We start from the raw sequence: 24,594 nt of genomic DNA, 5'->3' as shown, positions 1-24,594 counted from the left end.
GTTGGATGCATAGGAGCCGGCGGGTGGAGGGAAGTGTGAGACAGAGAGTCCTTCATTACAATAAATTACTTACTTACCAGCTAACCTTTTAATGATTTGCCTTCGATTTAGTTCTAATTGTTCATCTATATCTATAACTTTTTTTACTAATTTTTATTCATCTATCCACCATTTCCCGCTTCCCGTTTTGTATTAGATGGCAAGCATGGCATGCCCGCTGGGATTGACTAAAAATCAGGAATTGGTGCTGGAAATGAACATCGCTTTTATTTTAGTTTAGTGTAATCCCATGCAAGTTGGCGAGGTTTGACCATCGAAACGAGTTTACCTTCTGCCGTAGAAGACGGGCGTCAGCGGCAGCCGACTCGGCGTGGAATTCCGACCGTTTAAACCACCTTCCAGAAGAGGCGAAGACCCAGACCCACGGCCAGCTCTCAAGTCTGGCTGGGAGAGTTAATTACTCGGCTAGAGTCAATTACAATGTGCCCCTTCCTTCCCAGTGAAAAAATAAAAGTAAAAAAGTAAAACAAGAAAGAAAGAAAGACAGGCCCAAATGCCTGAAGTCTAGGCAAGCGTGATTCAGCTAGTAAGCCTTAATTGCAAAAGAAAAAGAAAAAAATTAAAAACTTACAGCCACTTAGATGGGGGATTTCCTTGACTATGCCAAATCATTTGGACTAGTTGGATTGAAATGGAAGAGACAACTTGCCTGAATTATTTTGGACTTTTAACATTTGCTATGCGACGTACTTGTTAAATTTTTGTGATTTACTTTGCAACGAATTGGCTGTGTACTAGGGCTTGCCCCGATGATCATGGCACTTTACCTATCAATTAGAAGGTCTGGATTCAAAACTAAAAAACAAAATTTAAATTGGATCCACTTATAAATTGTTTTTTGTCATTATTAACAAGTAGCAATCATCATATGTGCAGTTATAATGGTCATTATTAGCCATTATGGCAAGAAATAGTGTACAATGACGATATTACTTGATCATATTACTATTCACATAATACTAAATCATCAATGATCTAAAATATTTTAATCAAATGAAAGTGAAAGTTGTTAGATGATGGCTGTAGTGATGTAATAAATATTAAATAATAGCTGTATTTTATACATGTGCGTACATACATACATATATATATATACATACATATACATATATATATACATACATATATATATATATATATATATATATATATATATATATACATATATATATATATATATATATACACATATATATATACATACATACATATACATATATATATACATACATACATATACATATATATATACATACATACATATATATATATATATATATATATATATATATATATATATATATATATATGAAGGTATAATGTTACATACCGCTATACGGACAAAAGAGACTCTAGAAAAAAAAAAATCAAGTCTCCGAATGATTAAAGTCACATTGCAACTCATAGCTGATCCATGTGATAAAGGGTGCCATAGGCCACGTTAATTGATATTGATATAAAATCAGTGTCCATGTTTGGGTCTTCCTCTCCACATTTGTACACACCCAAAAGTTGGATGCTCTAATTAATGCAGCCCACAAACAAAATCATCTTATCTGTCCCAACTATTTAAAAAATTTTGATTTGTCTAGAAACTTAGACTGAGCCTCTAAATCACAAACTGTTCTAGAAAAGAAAATGATGGATGCTTCAAAGTTGAGCCACTGCATATCGGTTGACCTTAGGAGCTTGATAGTCCAGACGGTAAAGTCCAGTCCATGGAACCTAATCAACGAACTGTTTTCCTCTTTGCAAATTCTGTAACATTGATCATGAATTGTCTAATTGATGCTTTGACCATTTTTCAGCATTTAATTCAATCATCCAATTATTCAGTTTGTAAATTAAAAAATAATGCCATTGCTTATGGAACTTTTCTAATATTATAGTTTTTGAATGTAATTAGAGTAGAAAAGCTACGTGAATGAAGTTGCTGAGCTCAGGTTGGTCATTGTTAAACCTACATGGATCTATGGATAAAAAAAACGAGTGATACAGCACGTTTATATGGTAATGATCAGTAGCTTTTAATCACCTTTCAATTAAATGTGGGAGATGGCTGACTTTTGAGCTTCACGTTGATTGGATATCTTAGCATCTTCAACCAACCAATCGTCACACTAATTGCGATAGTCCGACACAAGATCTAGAATTTTTGCCAGTTAAATTTGATGTTGGGTACACATAGAACAGTAAAAAATAGTTTATCTTGACAAGATGAGATTGCTAAATTTAAGTCTGAAGTTGACCAAATAATGTACAAAGATTAAAAGATCAAGATGCTCATCAATAATATATTCGACCTCTTGAAGAAACGAAGTAGTCCACTGAATTGGCTGCCGGAGGGCGCGAATAGGCTTTTTTTCGACACACGGTAGTTTCTTTCGGTATGACCTCAGCGACGTAACATATCTCGACTCGAACCAAACCGGGCTCGACACATCGTACTTCTCTTTGACAGTCCCCTTTGCCACTTTAGAAATAGGATCCTCATGTAGCCGCAAATCCAACAGGCCTCTTTTGAGACATTGCATCTTCTCGCTGAGCGGCCAGGTTCGCTTGTGGCAGTCAACATCAATGGACCCATGAAAGATTGTTTTGATACGCCTGAAGGCAGATATTTATCATATTATACAGTTCTCTTGCCAATGCTAGTTTTATACAGCTCCTGGCAATCCACACCTACAAACAATGTCATATCTTTAGGCGGTATAATCTACAAGGGACATGAAAAAACTGATTATTTCCAGCCAACGATTGCCTTGAACCCAAGAAATCACCAGACAATTGCAGGAACTCTCATCTAGTGGCATCGATAAGTAGAGACCAGGTGACCGAATCTATGTTGTTGACGAACAACTTTTCGCAAGGAGTAGTGAGAGCCTGACGTCTTAACATATGTTCTTGAGACTAATTTTCATAGTCAAATCTCAATTTCATTGCTTTTTTTTCTGCATATAGGATTTATTAGTATTTCCAAATAATTGAAAACTCAAATTTATTTTATTTATAAATAAACTGCACAATATAACATAAGCTCATTTTCATTCTTCAAATTGTTTGAGTAATCTAGCTAAAGGCAAGCAAGCTTGTAACAGCTCACTCCCATCTTAGTGGAGACTATCGGAATCTTGGCACTTGATAAAAGCGACACCCAGCCTTAAGAATTACATAAATAACATATCTTGGTTACATCAAGTAGTAAATTGGAAAATTGGAACCCAGACTTCTGAGCTTGCAGAGGTCAGAGTCCAAGCCGCCTGAAACACATCCTAGTATCCAGCCAAAATACTTCGAACCGAATTCCTGGTCTTATCTCAACTTTTCCACCTCTCCTCTTCACTTATCTCGTCTTCATCCATTCCCCGCCCAAGTGCCGAGAACCTTAAAAGGACCGACTTTGAACCATCCCTCCCACCACTACACGCCCAAAACGTGTTTCACTCATTTAATCGCGGCTACTTCCGGTGCCAATTTGGGGCCCAACACGGACCCAATCCTCCCGTCCTACGTTACGCCACCGACGATTACTGTGGGAGCGACAGCGACGAAAGTGGTGGATAAAAAGAGTAGGGGAAGGACCCGGCGGTAGCGTGAGAGCGAAGCCGCGATCTAAGGCATCGGATTTTCTTCTTCTTTTTTTTTTTTTCCTTCTTTGTTTTTTGTTCTTTTGCCTCATTTAGTTGGTTGGGAGTAACTTGGGACAAGAGAGAAGGCAAAGGGTGGAGATGATGATTGGCTTGCAAGGGACGGCTGTTCTATGTGCTCTTCTGGCCTTCTGCTGTCTGATAATTAGCTGGTTGGCCCCCACATTGTAAAGGAAACTCTAAATCTAGGCCCTATCTTTGATACAACCACTGGAAGGCGTTGTTAACAAGCTAAGATGGCATTTTTCATGTGATGGGATCTACAAATATTTGATTGGGATCATAGCGTAATGTGATGGATTTCAATTAAGTACATGATGTTTATTGAGACGAACATATATTTCTTTGTTTTTATGTTATTATGCAGCTTGTACGTCAGTTTGTAGGCACATCTCATGCATGTGAACCAGCTTGATTTAGTAATATAATGGCATGATGCTGCAAATTCAATTATTGTGCGATGCAACGATGTTTGGTTTGAAAAAAATATATATCTTCGATGCATGGGATTCCTATCGACGACGATGTGTCATTCGTGGTGAATTATTTATTAATTTTATCATGTGGTATATAGTTGAAAACAGACTAAGGTTTATGCATTGGAAAATATTTTTTTGTTTCACTTTTTTTTTTCCTCCAGCTTTTTGTTTTGTTTTGTTTTGTTTTATACCTCACAACTTGTTTGCTATTTTGAGTGAAGGTGAAGCCAGTAAAACAGTGATTAATTAGCACCGGCACCGGGGGTTGGCAGCTGAAAAAGTGGAGCGCTCGGAGCACGTGTATTTTGTGCGAAATGCACGTGAGTTGTGAGTTGGATTTGCTGGAAAAGCGAGTAGACCTTGCAACGGCTCATATAACCCGCTGGATTACTGCCAGTTGTCCATTCTCATTCTCTCTCTCCACGATTTCCACCTGTCTTCTTCTCATTCACTTTTCGTAATCAATTAAAGCACTTAGGATTCATGGGAAAAAAAAACTCAAATTCAATTGAAATTTTTTTAAAAAATATATATAAATAAAACTTTCATATTTATTTTTTTCGAAAAATATCTTTAAATTTTTAGATAGAATAAAAATATCAGATATTATATATATATTTTTTAAAAAAATAAATGCTCAACCAAATATAAGTTTTTTTTGTAACATACTATTTTTATAGTTAACTAAAAATATAAAAATTATTTTTTTATATCATATATTCAAACATCAGGTTTAAAAAAATATATATGTGAATAATAATTTGTTATTTTTATAAACCGAAGGAGCTGCACAAGAAAGTATCTGGAGCCTAATGGATGGTTTGCTATAACGTCCCTCTCCAGCGTCCTCCGCGGTCCCACCCACCTCTCAACTTTGCTTCGTCCTAACTAATTCCAACTTTCCAACTCCACCTTCCAGCCAACTGCACCCATCATTGCAACCCCCCCGTGTCTAGATCTCCCATGTCCCTTTTTCCCTTTGTCTCCAATGGGAACAAATTAACTCGTATGCATCAAATTAAAAAGCTTTCAAACTTGCTAACAGTTGGATCAATGTCAAAATCGAGATTGTAAAGCACTATAAAGGTGTGTTTGTGTTAGCTCACCAATAGCGGAGGGGTTTAGTGTGGTCATAAACAGCAGCAGCAGCAAGGTACCACCAAACCCAACGGTGCAAATTTGGTATAACGGCATCGCCAAACCTGCACTCTTTGCGAATTTAATAAGGCTACCATATTCTCTTTCCTATCCATGGACCACCCAAACCTTCCAAGGTCTGTGGGCGGCCACGTGGACTAGAATCCAGCCCCTTGGGCTCTCTCGAGAGCCAAGCAATGCTTAGATATCATCCCTTTCGGCTGGGATGCTCCTACCGTTACGGCGTCCCCTTGCAGAATCCCCACGCCAAAGCTGTCTATTCTTGCAAAGTACACCCCCTCCCATCCCAACCCCCCTGCCAATTTGTTACGCGTCGGCATAACGGAAAATTATAGATAAGAAGCTCAATGATAGAAAAAAAAAAGGTGGTGAGAGAGAGGAGAGAGAGAGAAAATAAAACAAAACTTTATTAATAGTGGTACAAGAAAGCATGTGCGTGGTGGCAACGGATTCAGTGATAGATAGATACCGGAACATTATATCCTCCACTAAATAATAAACAAAAACTTAAATTATATTTGGACCCCTAAGGAAAATCCAAGAAGCATGCGCTGAACCGGACCTTGTATGCCGTCGCAAGGATGACGTTAGGATACGTTGAATCAGGTTGTTAGGTAATCCTTTGCTCGGCCGGGCGGCCAGGGTCTCGCGAGGCGCTTCTTGAAGTCTCTTCTCTTTCTTATTTGACACGTGGAGTCGGCACGCGATCGAAGCCCCGATCCGGGCGTGGAAGGCCGCCCCGAGCCAGCGTGGACTCTTCCCACTTTTATTTAATATTTTATTTGGACTGCCAAATCCCCAAGGAAAACCCACACCAACAAACCCCAAAGATCCCTTCTAAGCTCCTCCCCAGCCCTCGTATATATATATATTTATCCCCAAGCAAACCAGAACAGACTCAAAAGTCCTCCTCTTCCCTTCACTTCTTTCGTTTCTTCTCCTACCAATGGGCAAGGGCGAGTGGTACAGAGGCCGGACTATCGGCCGCGGGTCCTCCGCCACCGTCTCCCTCGCCACGATCACCGCCTCCGGCGAGGTCTTCGCGGTCAAGTCGGCGGAGCTCTCTCGCGCCGGGCTGCTTCGGAGGGAGCAGAGGATCCTCGCGAATCTGAGTTATCCTCACGTCGTCTCCTACCTTGGCTTTGACATCACCTCCGAAACAAACGGTGTATACTACAATCTCTTCATGGAGTACGCCGCCAGGGGCTCGCTCTCCGACGAGATCGAGAAGCAGGGCGGCCGCCTCGACGAGCCGACGATTCGGTCCTACAGCTGCCAAATTCTCCGCGGGCTGGCCTACCTCCACTCCAACAGCATCGCCCATTGCGACGTCAAGGGCCGGAACGTCCTGATCGGATCCGACGGCCGCGCAATGATCGCCGACTTGGGCTGCGCACGGTGGATGGCTGATGAGGATGGCAGAGGCTGCCTCCAATTGAGGGGGACGCCGATGTACATGGCGCCGGAGGCGGCGCGAGGAGAGGAACAGGGGACGCCGGCCGACGTCTGGGCGTTGGGGTGCACCGTCGTGGAGATGGCCACCGGGCGCGCGCCTTGGCCGGAATTCTCCGATCCGATCGCCGCCCTCCACCGGATTGCCTTCTCCACCGACGTGCCGGAGCTACCCAGCTGGATCTCCGACGAGGGGAAGGACTTCTTGGACAGATGCCTAAGAAGAGATCCCAACGAGCGGTGGACGGCGGAGCAGCTTCTCAAGCATCCATTCGTGGCATCGTCGGCGAATTGCCTCCCGAGCTCGAATTCAACTCCCAAATGGATCTCCCCCAAGAGCACTCTCGATCAGGCCTTCTGGGAATCAATATCAGACGAAGAAGAAGAGGTCGACAAAGTCGAAACCTCATCCAATGATCCATCACAGAGAATTCAGCATCTCGCCACCGCCGCCGCCGGCGTCGGCGTTCCCGACTGGACATGGGACGACAGCTGGATGACCATCAGAACAGACGGCAGGGAATGCGAGATCATTCCACGGGTCGAGGAAGATAAAACCCCGTCTCCGGTAGACGGGCCGACCACTGGCGGCAGCCCGCCGACTTATTCGTCGGTCGGCAGGAGCGGCGAAATTCTCACGACGAGCGGCAGCGGTGGAAGCAGCAGCGAAGAATTCATGTTAAGCACTAATCACATGGGCGGAGAGGAGGATTACTTCTCCGATTCAGATAATAATTATGCGTTCGTCGACGATTATAATTGTAATAATCCAAGTCTTGTACAGGCAGAGGAGGGAAATGAGAGGGTGCTACTTAGCTGTAGAAAAGATGCTGCTATATTTTGTGATGGTAATTGTAATTCAGTGAATCAGAAGCAAAGACATCCTGTTTGCGTTTTTAAATTGGTGCTTTCCTTTGCATCCAGTTGGCTCTTTGCTTTTGTCTTTATCTTTTTGTTCCTCCTCAAGAGAAGCTTTAGTACCAAGTATTGAGAGATGGACGGAAGTTGTGAGGATGGCGTGGATCTAATGATCTGATCCAGACTCTAGAGTGGTAGACCAAATTTTTAAAGCGGCTTGCCACCCTAATGCCAGCCATGTCCTTGAGGCACCGGCGCTTGGGGAATAAAAGTAATACGGGGCTGGAATGCTAATCATGTGTAGGCAAAGGGTTGGATACTTGGATGAGGGGAAAATTTTGGTTGGGGTTTTTTTTGTGTAATGCCCCTGGAGGTGGGCCTTCACCTACCGTTCTAGCTCCCATTAGAGAAAAAAAATATATATATATATCTCGCACAATGGGAGAAAGTGGTACCGAACTTCCCCTCCGTTGGGACTCGGGAGATCAGATCCGTAGATGAGCTTACACTGTCGGACAATTGAGGTGTCCTACAGGGGTGGCAGGTTGGCTACTTTAGGTCCTCTTTAACAATTCGTGCGTGCATCGTGGATTGATTAAATTTCTCGAGCTTGGGGGTGACTCATGAGGGAAGAGGATTTAATTATCTCTTTAAAAGTTCATCACATAATTAGTGGCATTGACTTGGCTGTGTTAATCTTGATAAGAATGAAGTGGTGGTTCAAGAATGGGTTAGGTTTAGCCTAACTATATCTGCCAGAAAAAAGTTTTGGTTTGGAGACCATTCGCTAATTCATTTCGGCACTATTACGTGAGTTGCAATGTAACATTAATTCTAGGAGAGAGCTGGCTAATTATCTTGCATGAGTACTTAATATGGACTAAGAAAGTTAAACCCATGAATATGAATGTTATTTCCTAGACACATATAAGGGATTTGCTTTATCGAAGGAAAGGTTGCTGTTTACATGGCTCATGAAATACTGTTGAGAGGTCATTAGGTTGTTGCGGGAAGGAATATGCAATAGACAAAAGAGAAGCAATCGTTAAATGTCATCTGGATTTCACGCAATAGACAAAATGTTGATCCAAGAAATTACTAGGATGTAAAACAAAATTTACCTAATTCCTATTTACAGATGGACTTCATGGAACTTCTATTTTATCTCAGATGTCCGTGATTTAAGGTTGTCCATAATATAACATTCCAACCCAGAATGAAAAAATTCCATGTCTCCAGGCTGTAGGACTTATTCCTTGTACATGGCACGAGGTTTTAGCAGGCTGGTGCTTCCTTGCCTACGTTACCAAACGAAGGGGAGATTAAGTATAATTCTCACATGTCAAACCCTACTTAAACCATGTAGGGCCACGTAACCTTAATGGTGCTAGCTGGCCACCTAAAAAAATAACCCTCCATAAGGGCATGGGTTCACCAACTCATCTTGATCAGCTGAGCAGCCAACTACATGTGCCTTCGAACATGATTCTTCTTAAACCGAGATGCTAGTAACTTGACCTTTGCAAGTCTTCCCAAGGCATGCATGAAAGCTGACCGAGCCTTCAAGGCTTCAAGTCAACTATTGGGCCCTCATAAAACTTTCCATGTCGTGCGAAGAAAACAAGACCCCATCTCGCATGGGGACGTCAGTTCACACGTCCCCAAGAACTTCCTATTAGCCGTAAGAACTTGGGTCATCTGCCGTAAACTTCAACGTTGGTATGAAACATATGGCACGGACTACTCTTGCTTGTTTTAGTTGTCAAAGAGATTACGTGTGGTTCGTTCCTTCGCTTGTATCCATCCTACCTCCACTCGAAGAAAAGGTATGTTCGTTCATTTGGACGGTCCCACAGATAAGCTGCCTTTTAGGAATACCAAACATAAGAGTCTAGGCTCATAAATCTACTTGGTGATCATTGATTTGGATAGAAGCTTTAATGGAAAAACTGGCCTGGTAATATTTTAGTATTAGTCTGATACTATATCTGAATTTGACTCAAAATTTGAGTTGCTAAACAAAGGACTGTGATCACTAGAAATCTCGGTTTCTCTTCAGTAATTGAGCTAATCCAGGAATTTCCACCAAGTCAAATGAAAACACCATACTATTTGAATCATTTCAAGCGAGGTGGCCGTGTATCTTAAATCACGGAGCTAGCTGTACCGCAACTAATGCGGTAACCCTCTGACCCAGAATCTTCCTTTAGACTATATCAATTAGGTGTTTGCAACTAGAGACTTGGAAGTAATTTCTAAACTGAAGTAATGGACTTGGACTAAAAAGCCTTCAAGTCTATAGTCGGGCCGTTAACCAACTTCCCATGCAAAGTCCGATCGATGACGTTCACACTGACGGATGTATAGCCCTGGCTGGCTTACGAAATTAGAAGCTTCCAACTCGTAGCATGGGCTTGAATGTTGGGACTTGGGTGGGAACAGCTGTGGCAAAACTTCTTGGTTGTGGTGGTGGAAACGTATTTCAAAACAACATGAGCCACATTTATTATTGGCAGAACAACAATCGGTGCTTCCTTTGTGACCAATCTCTCCTCCACATATGAGGAAAGGCACGTTCGTCATATGGGCTGTCCGCTAGATAGCCTGCTTGTTTGGATGAATAGACGTAGACGTCTGAACTCATAAGTTTGCTGGTGGACACCTAAGTTTCTTGTGGGAAGATTTACCACAACTTATTAGGTTGTCCAGTTTGTTAGTTCTGGCATAAATTTTTGGACCATTATATAGAAAGGGTCGTCGAAAACTTTGAAGGTGCGTTTGGTCATTGGAATGATCATATTTTCATGTGTTTGGCTCCATTGGAGTCGAAACCAGAATTGAAATGAAATTTAAATGGGGTATTTCTTTTTCTCTTAGAATTAAAATACAAATGGGAAACTTCCGGCCAAAAAGGCTGAACGAGAGCCATTTATTTTTCAGTCTAATAATTAGGTGCACATGAACCTCATAAATTCGGTTTGTTTTTTTTATCGAGCGACATGTGTGTCAACTTTCTTTTCTTGGAGAGGCTGGTTGGCAGACAGACAGCAACATGTTGGATTCTAGTGCCAAGACAAGCACGTGGGAGAATCCAAAGCAGCCTATCTAGGTCCACATGAACCCTTTGAGAAGAAACGCGATCTGAATTCCTGAACGAACCCGGAATTGGCACGATTCATCTTTTTTATCTTCTCTAAAACTCTTTTCAGAAAAGTCGCCCATGAAGAATCCCGAAAAAAAAGAAAAAAATATGGATCTATTTGTGTGGTTGGTGACTGGTTCTCCTTTGAGGTTGGTTGATGTCTAATTAATAACATCCTGTCCCGGACTGTGAAGAAAGGGAATAGACGAGGCAAAAACTGGCCGACCGAATGGCCTGGCTCCGATCAAGTGAAGTTCAGGGTTCGTTAGTGCTTGGGATTAGATATTTTGATCTAGACTTGTAACGATCTTGGACGAGTGAGAGATTTGACCCAAACCAAACTTGTGAGGGTTAAGTACCTAGGGGTCATGTAGGGTTCAATAGGTCACGTTCAATTACAACTAAAATAGACCAGCAAGATAGAATTTCTTTCCTTTTTTTTCCCCACCTAACCTGCATTATATTAATAATATTGTAGGCTCAGGCCAGATCAAGATCAAGTGATGAGAAGTAAGCTACAAGTCAATTGGGTCAGATCCGATCAGATGGATTGCAAATCAAGGCTTGCAGGTGATACTTTTCCCTTTTTTTGCTAAGTAAGGTGGTATTTATTTATTTAGCATAAAGACCAGTAGAGTAAATAGCTAAGGCTTATCATACACACGGTGCCCTCATGGACAAGATCAGCAATAGCCAACGACCAAAATACGTTCTCTGCAGTACAGTGTAGGCTGACATCAAAGACTTGTTGACACCTATAGAAAACGAGAACTGGACCCTTGCATGGTCCCTGCCACGCCGACGATAACAAAACTACAGCCAGAGAGTCGACCTGCACTCGATGATCACGAAATTATCAGATGGATCAGGTCCATCTAATACAAGTTCAGAATGCAGCTTCAATTTGAAAGGAATATAATGAGGCAATCAATTAACAAAATCATTAAAAAGAATTCTTTGTTGACCAAAGCCCTACTCGTAGAATGGGGAAGGCTGGTAACCAATGGCAGTCTGATATCCAAGTCCACAGCTAATCCAATGCACATCACTGATTAAGCACAAAGTAATGCCATAACAAGTAAACAGAGAAACAACAAATTAACAACATACAAAGAAAATTCCCATCCTCCACACAAGTTTACACTCTTAATGTTTGCCTATTTGAAATAATTCAATCACTCGTTAAGCTATCAAATATAGTATAAATAATCCAAGGATTTAAGGCCATATGTTTATTGCAATGTTCAAAAACCATCCATGCCCGTTAGTCATCATCTTCAAGAACACTGCGACGCCTCTGAATCTGAAGAATCAAAGAAAAGTTAAGAATCAATAAATATGACTCGTATGGTATAGATGAATTTTGCTGCCGATGCTTGTTTTATATCTAAACTGAAAATTTCATATTAACGCTGAAAGGTCAGATAAAAGGCTTGAGAAGTAAGATGTATGTGTTAAAAGAAAGGCAAGGTACGCACTGTCACTTTGGTCTGTTTGCTTGTTTGGACGTTGATCTGCTCCAGAAGTGATATGAGCCTCTCTTCAGATACCTATGGATGACATAAAACCCAGAGTCTTTCCAGTATCAAATGTAATAAATAAATATTAAAACAGCAGGCTTAGTTTGAATTGTATCATTCCAAGTCGCTTAGATATGATACCTATGTTTTCCTTTACCTTTTCAGTCATCTGTCCCATTTGAGCAGCTCGTAGGAGAACATCCTCTACACTTCTTGCCTTTTCAGGTTTAACCAAAGCAATTCGAGCAACTGTTAACATGAAATCACCGCCACCATCATCATCATCATCCTAAAAGCTTAAACAATATAGTTAGCCGAAGATCAAGCTGCAGAATACATTGCGATGATAAATTGAAACATCTAAAGCATTCATGGTATGGTTCAACATCCACTACAATGGGTTGTGGGGCCAAAAAAGACATACCAAAAAAAAAAGATCTCTTCAGCAGGAAACATCTTTTATTAGCATGTATGTACATATTGGACCATTTGGATTTGGTTTCATTGCCCCAGGCACCTCAATCCACAACAGTAATAACATAGACTTTAGCCTCCCGACATGCAACACCATCACAATGAAAATGCAGCAAAATAAATAATAGCAGTTATGAGTTATTTAGAAGCTCGAATGTCCCATCAGTATTATCTCCCTTACATGGTGCCTAAGGCTGAGAAGAGTTGAGCTTACTAAGGAAAAATTGGCCAGGAATTGGGGCAATCCAGTCCCACAGTCCTGATGTTTTTCAGAATACCCGAAATCTCTCCATAAAGAGATGATGGTATTCAAAAATTTTGGGATTACAGGTTTGGATCATCTTCCTAATCCTGTCCATTCTCTCTCCCTAAAACCCATTGCTGGTAGGTGTCCAGAATTTCGGATATGCTTTCAGGCATGTGGATTTGTTTTCTATTCCTCCTCTATGGTCTTTATCATCATCCTGCGGTTAAGCTCCTACAAACTGATGTCACTCATACATAACTGAAAGATTACATAAGTAGATAGCAAACAAAGTGCATCTATATTAACTTTTATAATAGCATAATATATGCTGCTTAATTTGATTTTTTAATACTCAACACCCACATTGTACTACTAAATATGCATCCCTGCATACATGATGTTACTTAATGTGCAATGCTATGATGACTACTCTCACAAGTCCCCCTCCAGGGACTGAAGATTGCATGAATTTTGTTGCTTTTTTTCTTTCGTTCGTTTTTTGTAAGAACAGAAAAGGGCTCTAACCCCAAACCCTACCCTATACCCGTACTCTCCCTCCATCTAGGCCAAAACCCAGGTCCCCTATCCCCAGGAAAAAAGCCTAATGCTTGTGAAACTGGAGTAGTGAGAACAGGATTCCAAAAGGAAGGTCGATGACCTTCTGAATCGAACTCTGCCCCTTGCCTACAAAGGTAGTATCATCCTAACTACAGTTCGGCGGTACATGAATTTTGCTTTGCCAGGGGAAGACCACCAGGAATGTGATGCTTCATCCCAAAAGGGATAAATTGTGATTTGTGAGGGCTGTCTGTCACAAGGGTTGTGATCATAGCATTATTCATAATCCATTTTTCTTACCAGAAAGAATTATTTTCTGAACCAACTGTTTTTCACACCAACATCACAGTGAATGCATGAGAATTTATAACCCAGTAGAATAATAAAAATCATACCAGAATGACAGAAGTAGGGCTCAGTGGACATGTAAAGTAAAATTACTGAGTAGATTGCAATTTTTCTTGAATAGTAAATGACCACATCCAAAAAGAATATGTTTCTGGTTAAACAACTTACGTCTTTCTCTTGCTTGGGCAGACAAAAGCTGACTAAGCATAAGTTGCCTTCGTTCCTCTGCTTCCCTAAATTAGTAATTTAATCACATTTAGCTCTAAAAATGAGACCGCTTAAGGTGATAGTGTAAATTGCAAGCTTTTAAGCATTGGAGACCATTAGCAAACAGAATTAAGGACACAATTGTACCTTTTGGCATCTTCCTGTGCTTTATGCTGATCTGCATTCTGTTGATTTCCCTGATTCAAAAATAGGATACCTCATAAATTATCAAAAGTATGAGGACAATTAAATGTTCTAATTGTTGATTTATGTTTAATGTATTGTTTTAAGTGGTCAGTTATTACCACGTATGTGTTTGTGGATGTCTGTTACTTATTAATTTAGTCTTCCTACCACGTTATAGCAGTTATGAAACGTGGGCTATGTTATTGCTTTCAGTTTTATTTTCAGTTTTCTGTAAGGCTATTTAACAGCCAAGTTTGTTATTCAATATTATTGAAGACGATTTCCTCCAATATCCTATCTGTGCAAATTCTTCAATCTATATTTCTTAACAATTGGTATCAGAGCCCCATCATAGGGGCCTGATTATTAGAAGCAGCAGTCTTCTACGAGTGATTTTAAGTTGAAGGATGACGACAGAGAGTTCGTTTGTACAGCCAGCCGTTCCAAAGTTTGATGGGTATTATGATCATTGGGCGATGCTCATGGAGAACTTTTTGCGATCAAAGGAGTATTGGGGGCTGGTGGAAAATGGAGTTCCTGCAGCAGCAGAAGGTGTTGTTCTCACTGATGCACAGAGGAAGCATATTGATGACCAGCAGTTGAAAGATTTGAAAGCTAAGAACTATCTATTTCAGGCATTAGATCGTTCTATTCTGGAGACAATTCTCAACAAGAAATCAGCAAAGGATATCTGGGACTCCATGAAGCAGAAATATCAAGGCACCACACGAGTGAAACGTGGAAACTTGCAAGTTCTTAGAAAGGAATTTGAAGTTCTTCACATGAAGGATGGAGAAACTGTGAATGACTATTTCGCTCGCACTCTTACCATAGCCAACAAGATGAAAGCAAATGGAGAAGATAAGGGAAGTACTGCTATTGTTGAAAAAATTTTAAGATCCATGACTTCAAAATTTGATTATGTTGTCTGCTCTATTGAGGAGTCTAAAGATATCGATACTTTAACTATTGATGAGTTGCAGAGCAGTCTGATTGTACATGAACAACGCATGAGTTCACATGTTGAAGAAGAGCATGCTCTGAAGATCACTCATGGAGATTTCTCGGGAGGAAGAGGTCGTGGTCGTGGAAACTATAGAGGAAGAGGAAGAGGACGCAGCAACAGGTTCTTTGATAAGGCCACAATCGAGTGTTACAATTGTCACAAGCTAGGACACTTTGCATGGGAATGTCCAAACAAGAACACAGAAGCAAATTATGCAGAGAATCAGGAAGAAATGTTGCTGATGGCATATGTGGATACCAACAAAGTCAGTCGAGAAGACATGTGGTTTCTTGATTCTGGTTGCAGCAATCACATGTGTGGCAACAAAAATTATTTCTCAGACTTTGATGGTATTTTTCGAGACTCTGTGAAGCTTGGCAACAACACAAGCATGGCTGTGTTGGGAAAGGGAAATGTCAGGTTGCAAGTAAATGGTCTGATACAGATCATTACAGGTGTGTTTTATGTACCTGAATTGAAGAATAATTTGCTAAGTATTGGACAGTTGCAAGAAAAGGGACTTACTATTTTGTTTCAGCATGGCAAATGTAAAGTGTTTCATTCTCAGAAAGGTTTGATTATGGATACGAAAATGACTTCCAATAGAGTGTTTGTTCTGCATGCTATATCCCAGCCTATAGCATCTACTTGTTTTAATACAAACACTGAAGACATTGAACAGCTTTGGCATTGTCGATATGGACACTTGAGTTTTACAGGATTGAAGACTCTTCAACAAAAAGAAATGGTGAATGGCTTGCCGAATCTCAAACCTCCTTCGAAGATGTGCAAAGATTGTTTGACAGGGAAACAACACAGGAACTCATTTCCTAAGAAGACCACCTGGAGAGCTGCAGAAATTCTTCAATTGGTGCATGCAGATATTTGTGGACCAATTAGGCCCATCTCTAACAGCAAGAAAAGGTACCTGCTCACTTTCACTGATGATTTTAGTAGAAAAACATGGGTTTATTTTTTGGTGGAAAAATCAGAAGCTTTTGTTTGTTTCAAAAGTTTTAAGACTCATGTTGAGAAGGAAACAAATTGTTTTTTGAGAAGTCTACGCACTGATCGAGGAGGCGAGTTTACATCCTAGGAATTTGTTAATTTCTGTCATAAAAATGGTATACGGCGACAATTAACGGCTGCACAACAGAATGGAGTTGCGGAATGGAAGAATAGAACAATTATGAACATGGCTCGAAGTATGCTTGCAGCAAAGAGAATTCCGAAGTCCTTCTGGCCTGAAGCAGTTAACTGGACTGTACATGTTTTGAATCGAAGTCCCACTTTTGCAGTGTTAAACAAGACTCCAGAAGAAGCTTGGAGTAAAATTAAGCCTTCAGTTGATTATTTTAGAGTATTTGGATGTATTTCTCATGTCCATGTGCCTGACAATAAAAGAACTAAACTCGATGATAAGAGTTTCAGTTGTGTTTTATTGGGAGTTAGTGAAGAATCAAAGGCTTATAGATTGTATGATCCTATTTCACAAAAGATCATAATTAGTAGGGATGTTGTATTTGAGGAAGACAAGCACTGGGACTGGGATAAGAAGTATGAGGAAGTTACTATATGTGATTTAGAATGGGGTGATTGTGAAGAAGAAGCAATTGAGAATGAAGAAAGAAGTGAAACTTATTCTGATCCTAATTTAGAAGACAATGCAGCAGACAGTACAGTTGAAGTTAATATTGAAGATACTGGGACATGATCTTTAATTCAGAACACGGATAACCCTCAACACTCGAGTGCAACCAGAAATCGAAGGGCACCTGTTTGGATGAGAAATTATGAAACAGGAGAGGGGATGAAGAAAATGGAAGGGAACTTGCCATGTTTACAGCTGCTGATCCCATTCATTTTGAAGAAGCTGTAAAAAGTGAAAAATGGAGAACAGCCATGGATGTGGAAATGGAAGCAATAAACAGAAATGGGACTTGGGAATTAACAGAATTACCTAAGGGAGGAAAGACAATTAGAGTAAAGTGGGTGTATAAGACTAAGTTGAATGAAAATGGAGAAATAGAAAAGCACAAAGCTCGGCTTGTAGCAAAGGGCTATGCACAGCAATATGGAGTAGACTATACTGAAGTGTTTGCACCTGTGGCACGAATGGAGACAATTCGTTTGGTAGTAGCACTTGCAGCTCAAAGAGGGTGGTCCATTTATCAACTAGATGTAAAATCTGCCTTTTTGCATGGTGAATTGAATGAAGAAGTTTTTGTAGAACAGCCTTGCGGTTATGTACAGAAAGAAAGTGAGCAAAAAGTTTACAAGCTAAAGAAGGCACTTTATGGACTTAAACAAGCACCCCGTGCTTGGTACAGTCGTATAGAAGCCTATTTCATGAAAGAAGTCTTTGAGAAATGTGATTATGAGCACACTTTGTTCATCAAGAATAACAAGGAAGGTAAAGTCTTGATTGTAAGTTTGTATGTGGATGATCTAATCTTTACAGGAAATGATGAATCAATGTTTGAAGAGTTTAAACATTCAATGAAGCATGAGTTTGATATGACTGATCTTGGCAAGATGAGATACTTTCTTGGTCTTGAGGTGTTGCAAAAGTCTGATGGTATTTTTATTAGTCAAAAGAAATATGCTTTGGAAGTACTGCATAGGTTTGGAATGGATAAGAGCAACTCTGTTTTCAATCCTATTGTTCCTGGCTTTAAACTTGGGAAAGATGAAGAAGGAGTTAAAGTTGATAAGACTTACTATAAGCAGATTATAGGGAGTCTCATGTATCTTACTGCTACACGACCAGACTTAATGTTTATAGTAAGTATGATTAGTAGGTATATGGAGAATCCTACTGAGTTACACATGCAGGCAGCAAAAAGAGTGATGCGATATTTGAAAGGAACTTTTGATTTTGGGATTTTCTATAGGAAGGGAGGAGATGATGAACTTATTGCTTATACTGACAGTGATTATGCTGGAGATTTAGAAGATCGAAAGAGTACTTCAGGTTATGTGTTTTTATTAAGTTCAGGAGCAATTTCTTGGTCATCAAAAAAACAACCTGTCGTGAGTTTATCCACCACAGAAGCAGAATTCATTGCTGCAACCTCATGTGCATGTCAGGCAGTTTGGTTAAAAAGGGTGTTAAGAAAGTTGGATCAAAATCAAGACAAGACATGTATTATTCAGTGTGATAGCAGCTCTGCTATCAAGCTCTCAAAGAATCCAGTGATGCATGGTCGAAGCAAACACATTGATGTGCGTTTCCATTTTCTTCGAGATCTTACCAAGGATGGAACTGTGGAATTGGTACATTGTGATACACAAGATCAGTTAGCTGACATAATGACGAAGCCACTCAAGCGAAACACTTTTGTCAAGCTGCGAGAACATCTGGGAATCTGTTTGGAAACTGATGTAAACTGAAGCTTGCAGCATTCAGTTTAAGGGAGGAAATGTTGATTTATGTTTAATGTATTGTTTTAAGTGGTCAGTTATTACCACGTATGTGTTTGTGGATGTCTGTTACTTATTAATTTAGTCTTCCTACCACGTTATAGCAGTTATGAAACGTGGGCTATGTTATTGCTTTCAGTTTTATTTTCAGTTTTCTGTAAGGCTATTTAACAGCCAAGTTTGTTATTCAATATTATTGAAGACGATTTCCTCCAATATCCTATCTGTGCAAATTCTTCAATCTATATTTCTTAACACTAATAGATTTTAGTTACCGACAATGGGATCACTTACAATGCCATGTTGTGCCATTAACTCCTGCATTCTTCTTTGCCTAATGGTTGCTAGCTCTGGGTCATCCTAAAAAGATACACCAATACAATTTAAAAATTAGAAGACACTCCAAACCAAACATTCTATGCATGCAAAATTTCTAAGCATTGGACCCAGTAAATTCAAGTTTGAAACCCAGATAAAACTTCAGAAAGCAATGATAAAATCCAATTCCACTGATAGTAACACATGCGAAGAGTTAAACAAAAATACCAATACACTGACTTGTTTGTTTTTTGACTCCTTGTTGCATTGACTAATTGTTATGTGTTTAGTTTCTTTCAGTATCTTATTCATGCAGTCCTATCTAAAGGCATATCTAACACACAAGGAAAGAGTTGCAAATGATATTATGACAATAATGGAGCCATCAATCACTAGAAGTATGAGTGGAATATCCAAACCCTTCACTCAAGCAGAATAATGGCCACTCAATATTGATTTAGCAGCAAGAACAAAGTATTGTTCCCTTAAGCAACAACATCATTGGGGACAAGGACAGAAAGCAGCATAGAGCCTCTAGTCAATAGGAGCACTGCTGTTATCAGTCCCCTCCCAGGCCACAGGCACAGTAAAGGAACCTTATGTGGTCTGTCTTCATAGCAGCATGCCACGTGTCGTTGATAATAGCATTGCTCAACGAATGCAAGAAAACCTAAATTTGTCAGTTCTTTCGAAATTTTCTAATTAATTTTCAAATCAGCAATCCCAGCGTCATAGATAATTTAATTCCTCTTTCGATTATTCATGGATCTCAACTCCTGAAGAATGTCGCCATATTTTTCACACTTAGCAAAAGGCAATTATCATTCCATTACAGAACCACTCTTTTCTTGTTTTACTTGAATCCTAAAAAATAGAAAATAGTCCTGTGATGACATTCCTGCCACTGAGCATGCATAACAAACCTAAAGAAAATTTTTAGGAGTACGGGAAAAAAAAAACTAAAATAGGATTTTGAAAGCATCTATGCTGCATTCCTTGTAAATGGATTTGGATTGAGCAATATAACTAGAAAAGCTTCAAGACTCCGTTAGCTTTACTAGTATTTTGTTTTTGGTCATCTCTCCATCTTCTTGTCCTTAAACGTGTTCCTTAAGATACAAAGTGGAATAATAGGGTTAAATCAAGGCACTTGGCTAAAGCTTCATGCAGTAACTAAATCGACCACAGTAATATGCATGAGTGGGCAAGCACACATGCACAAAGAGACGACTATCCCAAAGAGGGAAGCTAAAACTTAGGTCAACTATTTGCTTAAACATATTCAATTACTATGGGTACGTACAATATGATGGATATAAAGACTCCGGTAATGAGCTCACAAATAATTGTACATGAATAAAAAAAAAATCCTACCCAAAACAAGTTGCTAAAAGTTCCTGTTTCTGGACAGCATACATGATATAATTTGGATGAGATAAAGAATGTCCAGAGCATTTCACCTAAGTGTTTCTTGCACGAATGCTAGCTAGCTATACATGTTCTATGGAGACATTTATTAAAATAGAAACAACAAAGAGTATTTCCATCTTTTAAGCCTTTTAACGTTCAGTCGAAAACAAAATTAATATATTCAAGATGTTGTTAAGTTATATGCTGATTTCATTACCATTACTTATGTCAGTACATGGTTTCTTATCTAATCAAAAGAAGCCAGAATTTGTTTATCAACTTTGCCTTAACATCTCATATGCAAAGATACATTTATTTATATTGAGAGAGCTGGACTGTGTTCTGTTTGTTGAATCTATGAATGTAGAGTATTGGAATCAAAATCTGTTACCTAATGACCTATAATCCATCCCTCTACAAAATTACCCCCTTGTAGGCACCAAATTTCATGCTAACCCTCACCCCCAACCAGCTCTCCATTCGCCTTGAAGCTTCAAGATAATATATTCTTCTATTGCATCAATCCATCCATGCGCAAAAATTTTTTATAGAGCTTTGAGGCTAAAAATTTGATAGGATAGCATATTCCTTATCTCTTTGAGAGAAGCATAGTGGTACCTTATGCGTGCAACATATACTGTCCCAGCAGCAAGTAGTTACTCAAGCAGAATAATGGCCACTCAATATTGATTTAGCAGCAAGAACAAAGTATTGTTCCCTTAAGCAACAACATCATTGGGGACAAGGACAGAAAGCAGCATAGAGCCTCTAGTCAATAGGAGCACTGCTGTTATCAGTCCCCTCCCAGGCCACAGGCACAGTAAAGGAACCTTATGTGGTCTGTCTTCATAGCAGCATGCCACGTGTCATTGATAATAGCATTGCTCAACGAATGCAAGAAAACCTAAATTTGTCAGTTCTTTCGAAATTTTCTAATTAATTTTCAAATCAGCAATCCCAGCGTCATAGATAATTTAATTCCTCTTTCGATTATTCATGGATCTCAACTCCTGAAGAATGTCGCCATATTTTTCACACTTAGCAAAAGGCAATTATCATTCCATTACAGAACCACTCTTTTCTTGTTTTACTTGAATCCTAAAAAATAGAAAATAGTCCTGTGATGACATTCCTGCCACTGAGCATGCATAACAAACCTAAAGAAAATTTTTAGGAGTACAGGAAAAAAAAAACTAAAATAGGATTTTGAAAGCATCTATGCTGCATTCCTTGTAAATGGATTTGGATTGAGCAATATAACTAGAAAAGCTTCAAAACTCCGTTAGCTTTACTACTATTTTCTTTTTGGTCATCTCTCCATCTTCTTGTCCTTAAACGTGTTCCTTAAGATACAAAGTGGAATAATAGGGTTAAATCAAGGCACTTGGCTAAAGCTTCATGCAGTAACTAAATCGAACACAGTAATATGCATGAGTGGGCAAGCACACATGCACAAAGAGACGACTATCCCAAAGAGGGAAGCAAAAACTTAGGTTGACTATTTGCTTAAACATATTCAATTACTATGGGTATGTACAATATGATGGATCTAAAGACTCCGGTAATGAGCTCACAAATAATTGTACATGAATAAAAAAAAAATCCTACCCAAAACAAGTTGCCAAAAGTTCCTGTTTCTGGACAGCGTACATGATATAATTTGGATGAGATAAAGAATGTCCAGAGCATTTCGCCTAAGTGTTTCTAGCACGAATACTAGCTAGCTATACATGTTCTATGGAGACATTTATTAAAATAGAAACAACAAAGAGTATTTCCATCTTTTAAGCCTTTTAACGATCAGTCGAAAACAAAATTAATATATTCAAGATGTTGTTAAGTTATATGCTGATTTCATTACCATGACTTATGTCAGTACATGGTTTCTTATCTTATCAAAAGAAGCCAGAATTTGTTTATCAACTTTGCCTCAACATCTCATATGCAAAGATATATTTATTTATATTGAGAGAGCTGGACTGTGTTCTGCTTGTTGAATCTATAAATGTAGAGTATTGGAATCAAAATCTTTTACCTAACGACCTATAATCCATCCCTCTACAAAATTACCCCCTTGTGGGCACCAAATTTCATGCTAACCCTCACCCCCAACCAGCTCTCCATTTGCCTTGAAGCTTCAAGACAATATATTCTTCTATTGCTTCAATCCATCCATGCGCAAAAATTTTTTATAGAGCTTTGAGGCTAAAAATTTGATAGGATAGCATATTCCTTATCTCTTTGAGAGGGGCATAGTGGTACCTTATGCGTGCAACATATACTGTCCCAGCAGCAAGTAGTTACTCATCCTGCCCTGGTGTGTGTCTTCATAACTGATGTATTAAACTTCAGTTTTGAGCTGTATTTTGCACCTTCCAGCGCTGATATATAAATGTAGTAGGTAGAATGAAATATAGCTTCTAAAGATAATACAATGTAGCAAAGTCTCACATGATGAGGACCCTCCCTGGGTTCACCATTCCTTCCAGATCCTTTTCTAACCTAACAATTATGCAACATGGTCCAAAGTGTCATCAGGAGATACTGCCACGATATTATTTGCACAAAACTTCAATTTCACAAGCCAAACATAACGAGGCATCAAAAACATCGGTGTCATAAATACTCAGACATCTCCATGCTATGCAGTTCCCCATTAGGGTCAAGAAGCATGAAATTCCTCATCTTGTACTAACCACGAGAACTAACCCTTGTCCCAACTCTATTTGGGGGACCTTGTCTCCATTACTTTTCTTTCTTAATTCATGATCCGTTGCGACCACTCAGATCCATTATTCTGGAGAATTAGAAATCACAGCTTATTATCAGGAAGTCAACATATTCACGATTCGCACGCCAGTCGTCAAATTTAACGAGAACCAAAAGGGGAAAGGAGTTCTTGCTGATATTTACCGAATCAAATTCGATCGCCTATTAAGCCAGAAATATCAAAGTTATCCTGAAAGAAACCTAATCGATTGAAAGAAGTAAGCTTGTAAGGCGTCGTGAGTCGACTGTGAGAAAATAGACATCTGGAAAATATACGCTAGCGTGGGAAGGATCAAGACCAGAGAGAGAGAGTACCATGGCGCGTCGTGCTGCTGCTGATTCGACTTCTCCGAACTCCGGAGGGCTTCGGTCCGGACCTTATTTGCCTTCACGGATCGGAGCAGCGAGGGTATCACCGTGGCCTGGCTGTTTCTTACATATAACCGCGTGATTTGTCCGCGAGTCCCAGGGCCCCCTGTTTCCTTCAAAAACCCCGAAAAGGAGCCTCCTTTTGCTTTTGCTGAATATTTTCCGTTTTTTTTGTGGGGAAATTTTCGCTGGATATCTTCCTTTAGTGCGTGTTTGCTTGTGTGGAGCATGATGGGAATGTCAAAACGGCTATCGGGTTAACTTATATAGAGGGGAAAAATTAGATTTAGGACTTGGTACATGGATTAATCACCCTGTAACAGATTGCATAACTATGCCATGTCCATGCACTTGCGAAGGGGCATCCACTGCCATTGGTGTCACGATGGGTCGGATCAAATTAGGTTCAGAATTGGTCATACAAGAACACATGATGGGGAGAATATTGATCATCTCAACTTCGGGTTAACCCGACCTCCTTAACCAAAATAAATAGGTCCGGTATGGACCGACCTTCCACTCTGGTCGGTCTGGCACAAGAATAACGTCAAAGATCATTATATGAATGGCAATAATAGCTACGTCAGTATAGCGGTTGACGCACAATCGGTACAGTTATCGCCAAGTATTAACTATGGCGAGGCGTTATTGTGTGGTTAATGCACGATCGATTGTTATCATGCAGTTATAGCATTGCCTGATAAACTAGATAACATACACTAGTTTCATCATATATATAGAAATGATTCGAAAACCATGAGTAAGCAATCTACTACTCTCTACTCGTTCTCTTTCTCCCATCGTGGCTCTAGATCTCTGACTTAAGCATTGGAGGATCCCCCGCCAGAAATCTTTCGGCAAGTAAACTTCTTTGTAGGTTGATCCCGCCTTACACCTTGCTCTCAATCGACCTCAAAGTACCTTGGTCCTATCTAATCTCAGCGTACTTCTGTTCCGACTGAT

At 39.8% G+C, this 24,594-nt stretch overlaps 1 protein-coding gene and 1 pseudogene across 10 annotated transcripts; one reads left to right on the top strand and one right to left on the bottom strand.

Moving 5' to 3' along the window:
• Window positions 1–5,732: 5,732 nt before the first annotated feature.
• On the top strand, window positions 5,733–7,947 carry LOC103703416 (mitogen-activated protein kinase kinase kinase 18 pseudogene; annotated as a pseudogene). The gene has a single exon (XR_016413280.1). The product of XR_016413280.1 is annotated as a mitogen-activated protein kinase kinase kinase 18 pseudogene (transcript).
• A 3,880-nt stretch (window positions 7,948–11,827) lies between these two features.
• Window positions 11,828–23,894, bottom strand: LOC103703415 (uncharacterized). 9 transcript variants are annotated; one of them, XM_089930833.1, is made up of 9 exons: window positions 23,578–23,712; window positions 23,407–23,463; window positions 23,190–23,290; window positions 19,060–19,125; window positions 14,298–14,347; window positions 14,112–14,176; window positions 12,474–12,605; window positions 12,275–12,346; window positions 11,828–12,099 (listed from the first exon to the last, which is right to left on the bottom strand). In XM_089930833.1, the coding sequence occupies exons 4-9, from the start codon at window positions 19,065–19,067 to the stop codon at window positions 12,061–12,063; spliced, it is 366 nt and encodes a 121-aa protein (XP_089786959.1). In that variant the 5' UTR covers window positions 19,068–19,125; window positions 23,190–23,290; window positions 23,407–23,463; window positions 23,578–23,712; the 3' UTR covers window positions 11,828–12,060. The 9 variants fall into 9 exon arrangements, 8 of the variants coding, with proteins under 8 accessions (XP_089786959.1, XP_088578286.2, XP_088578285.2 ...); XM_088722160.2 differs by lacking the exon at window positions 23,190–23,290 and having other exon boundaries at window positions 12,474–12,565; window positions 23,578–23,720; XM_088722159.2 differs by lacking the exon at window positions 23,190–23,290.
• Window positions 23,895–24,594: the final 700 nt, after the last annotated feature.

Source organism: Phoenix dactylifera, chromosome 5 (assembly GCF_051530095.1).
Source record: "Phoenix dactylifera cultivar Ajwa chromosome 5, Ajwa_hap1_PhDact_Kaust_v1.1, whole genome shotgun sequence".
Lineage (NCBI taxonomy): Eukaryota > Viridiplantae > Streptophyta > Magnoliopsida > Arecales > Arecaceae > Phoenix > Phoenix dactylifera.
This window is presented reverse-complemented; position numbering and strand designations above follow the sequence as displayed.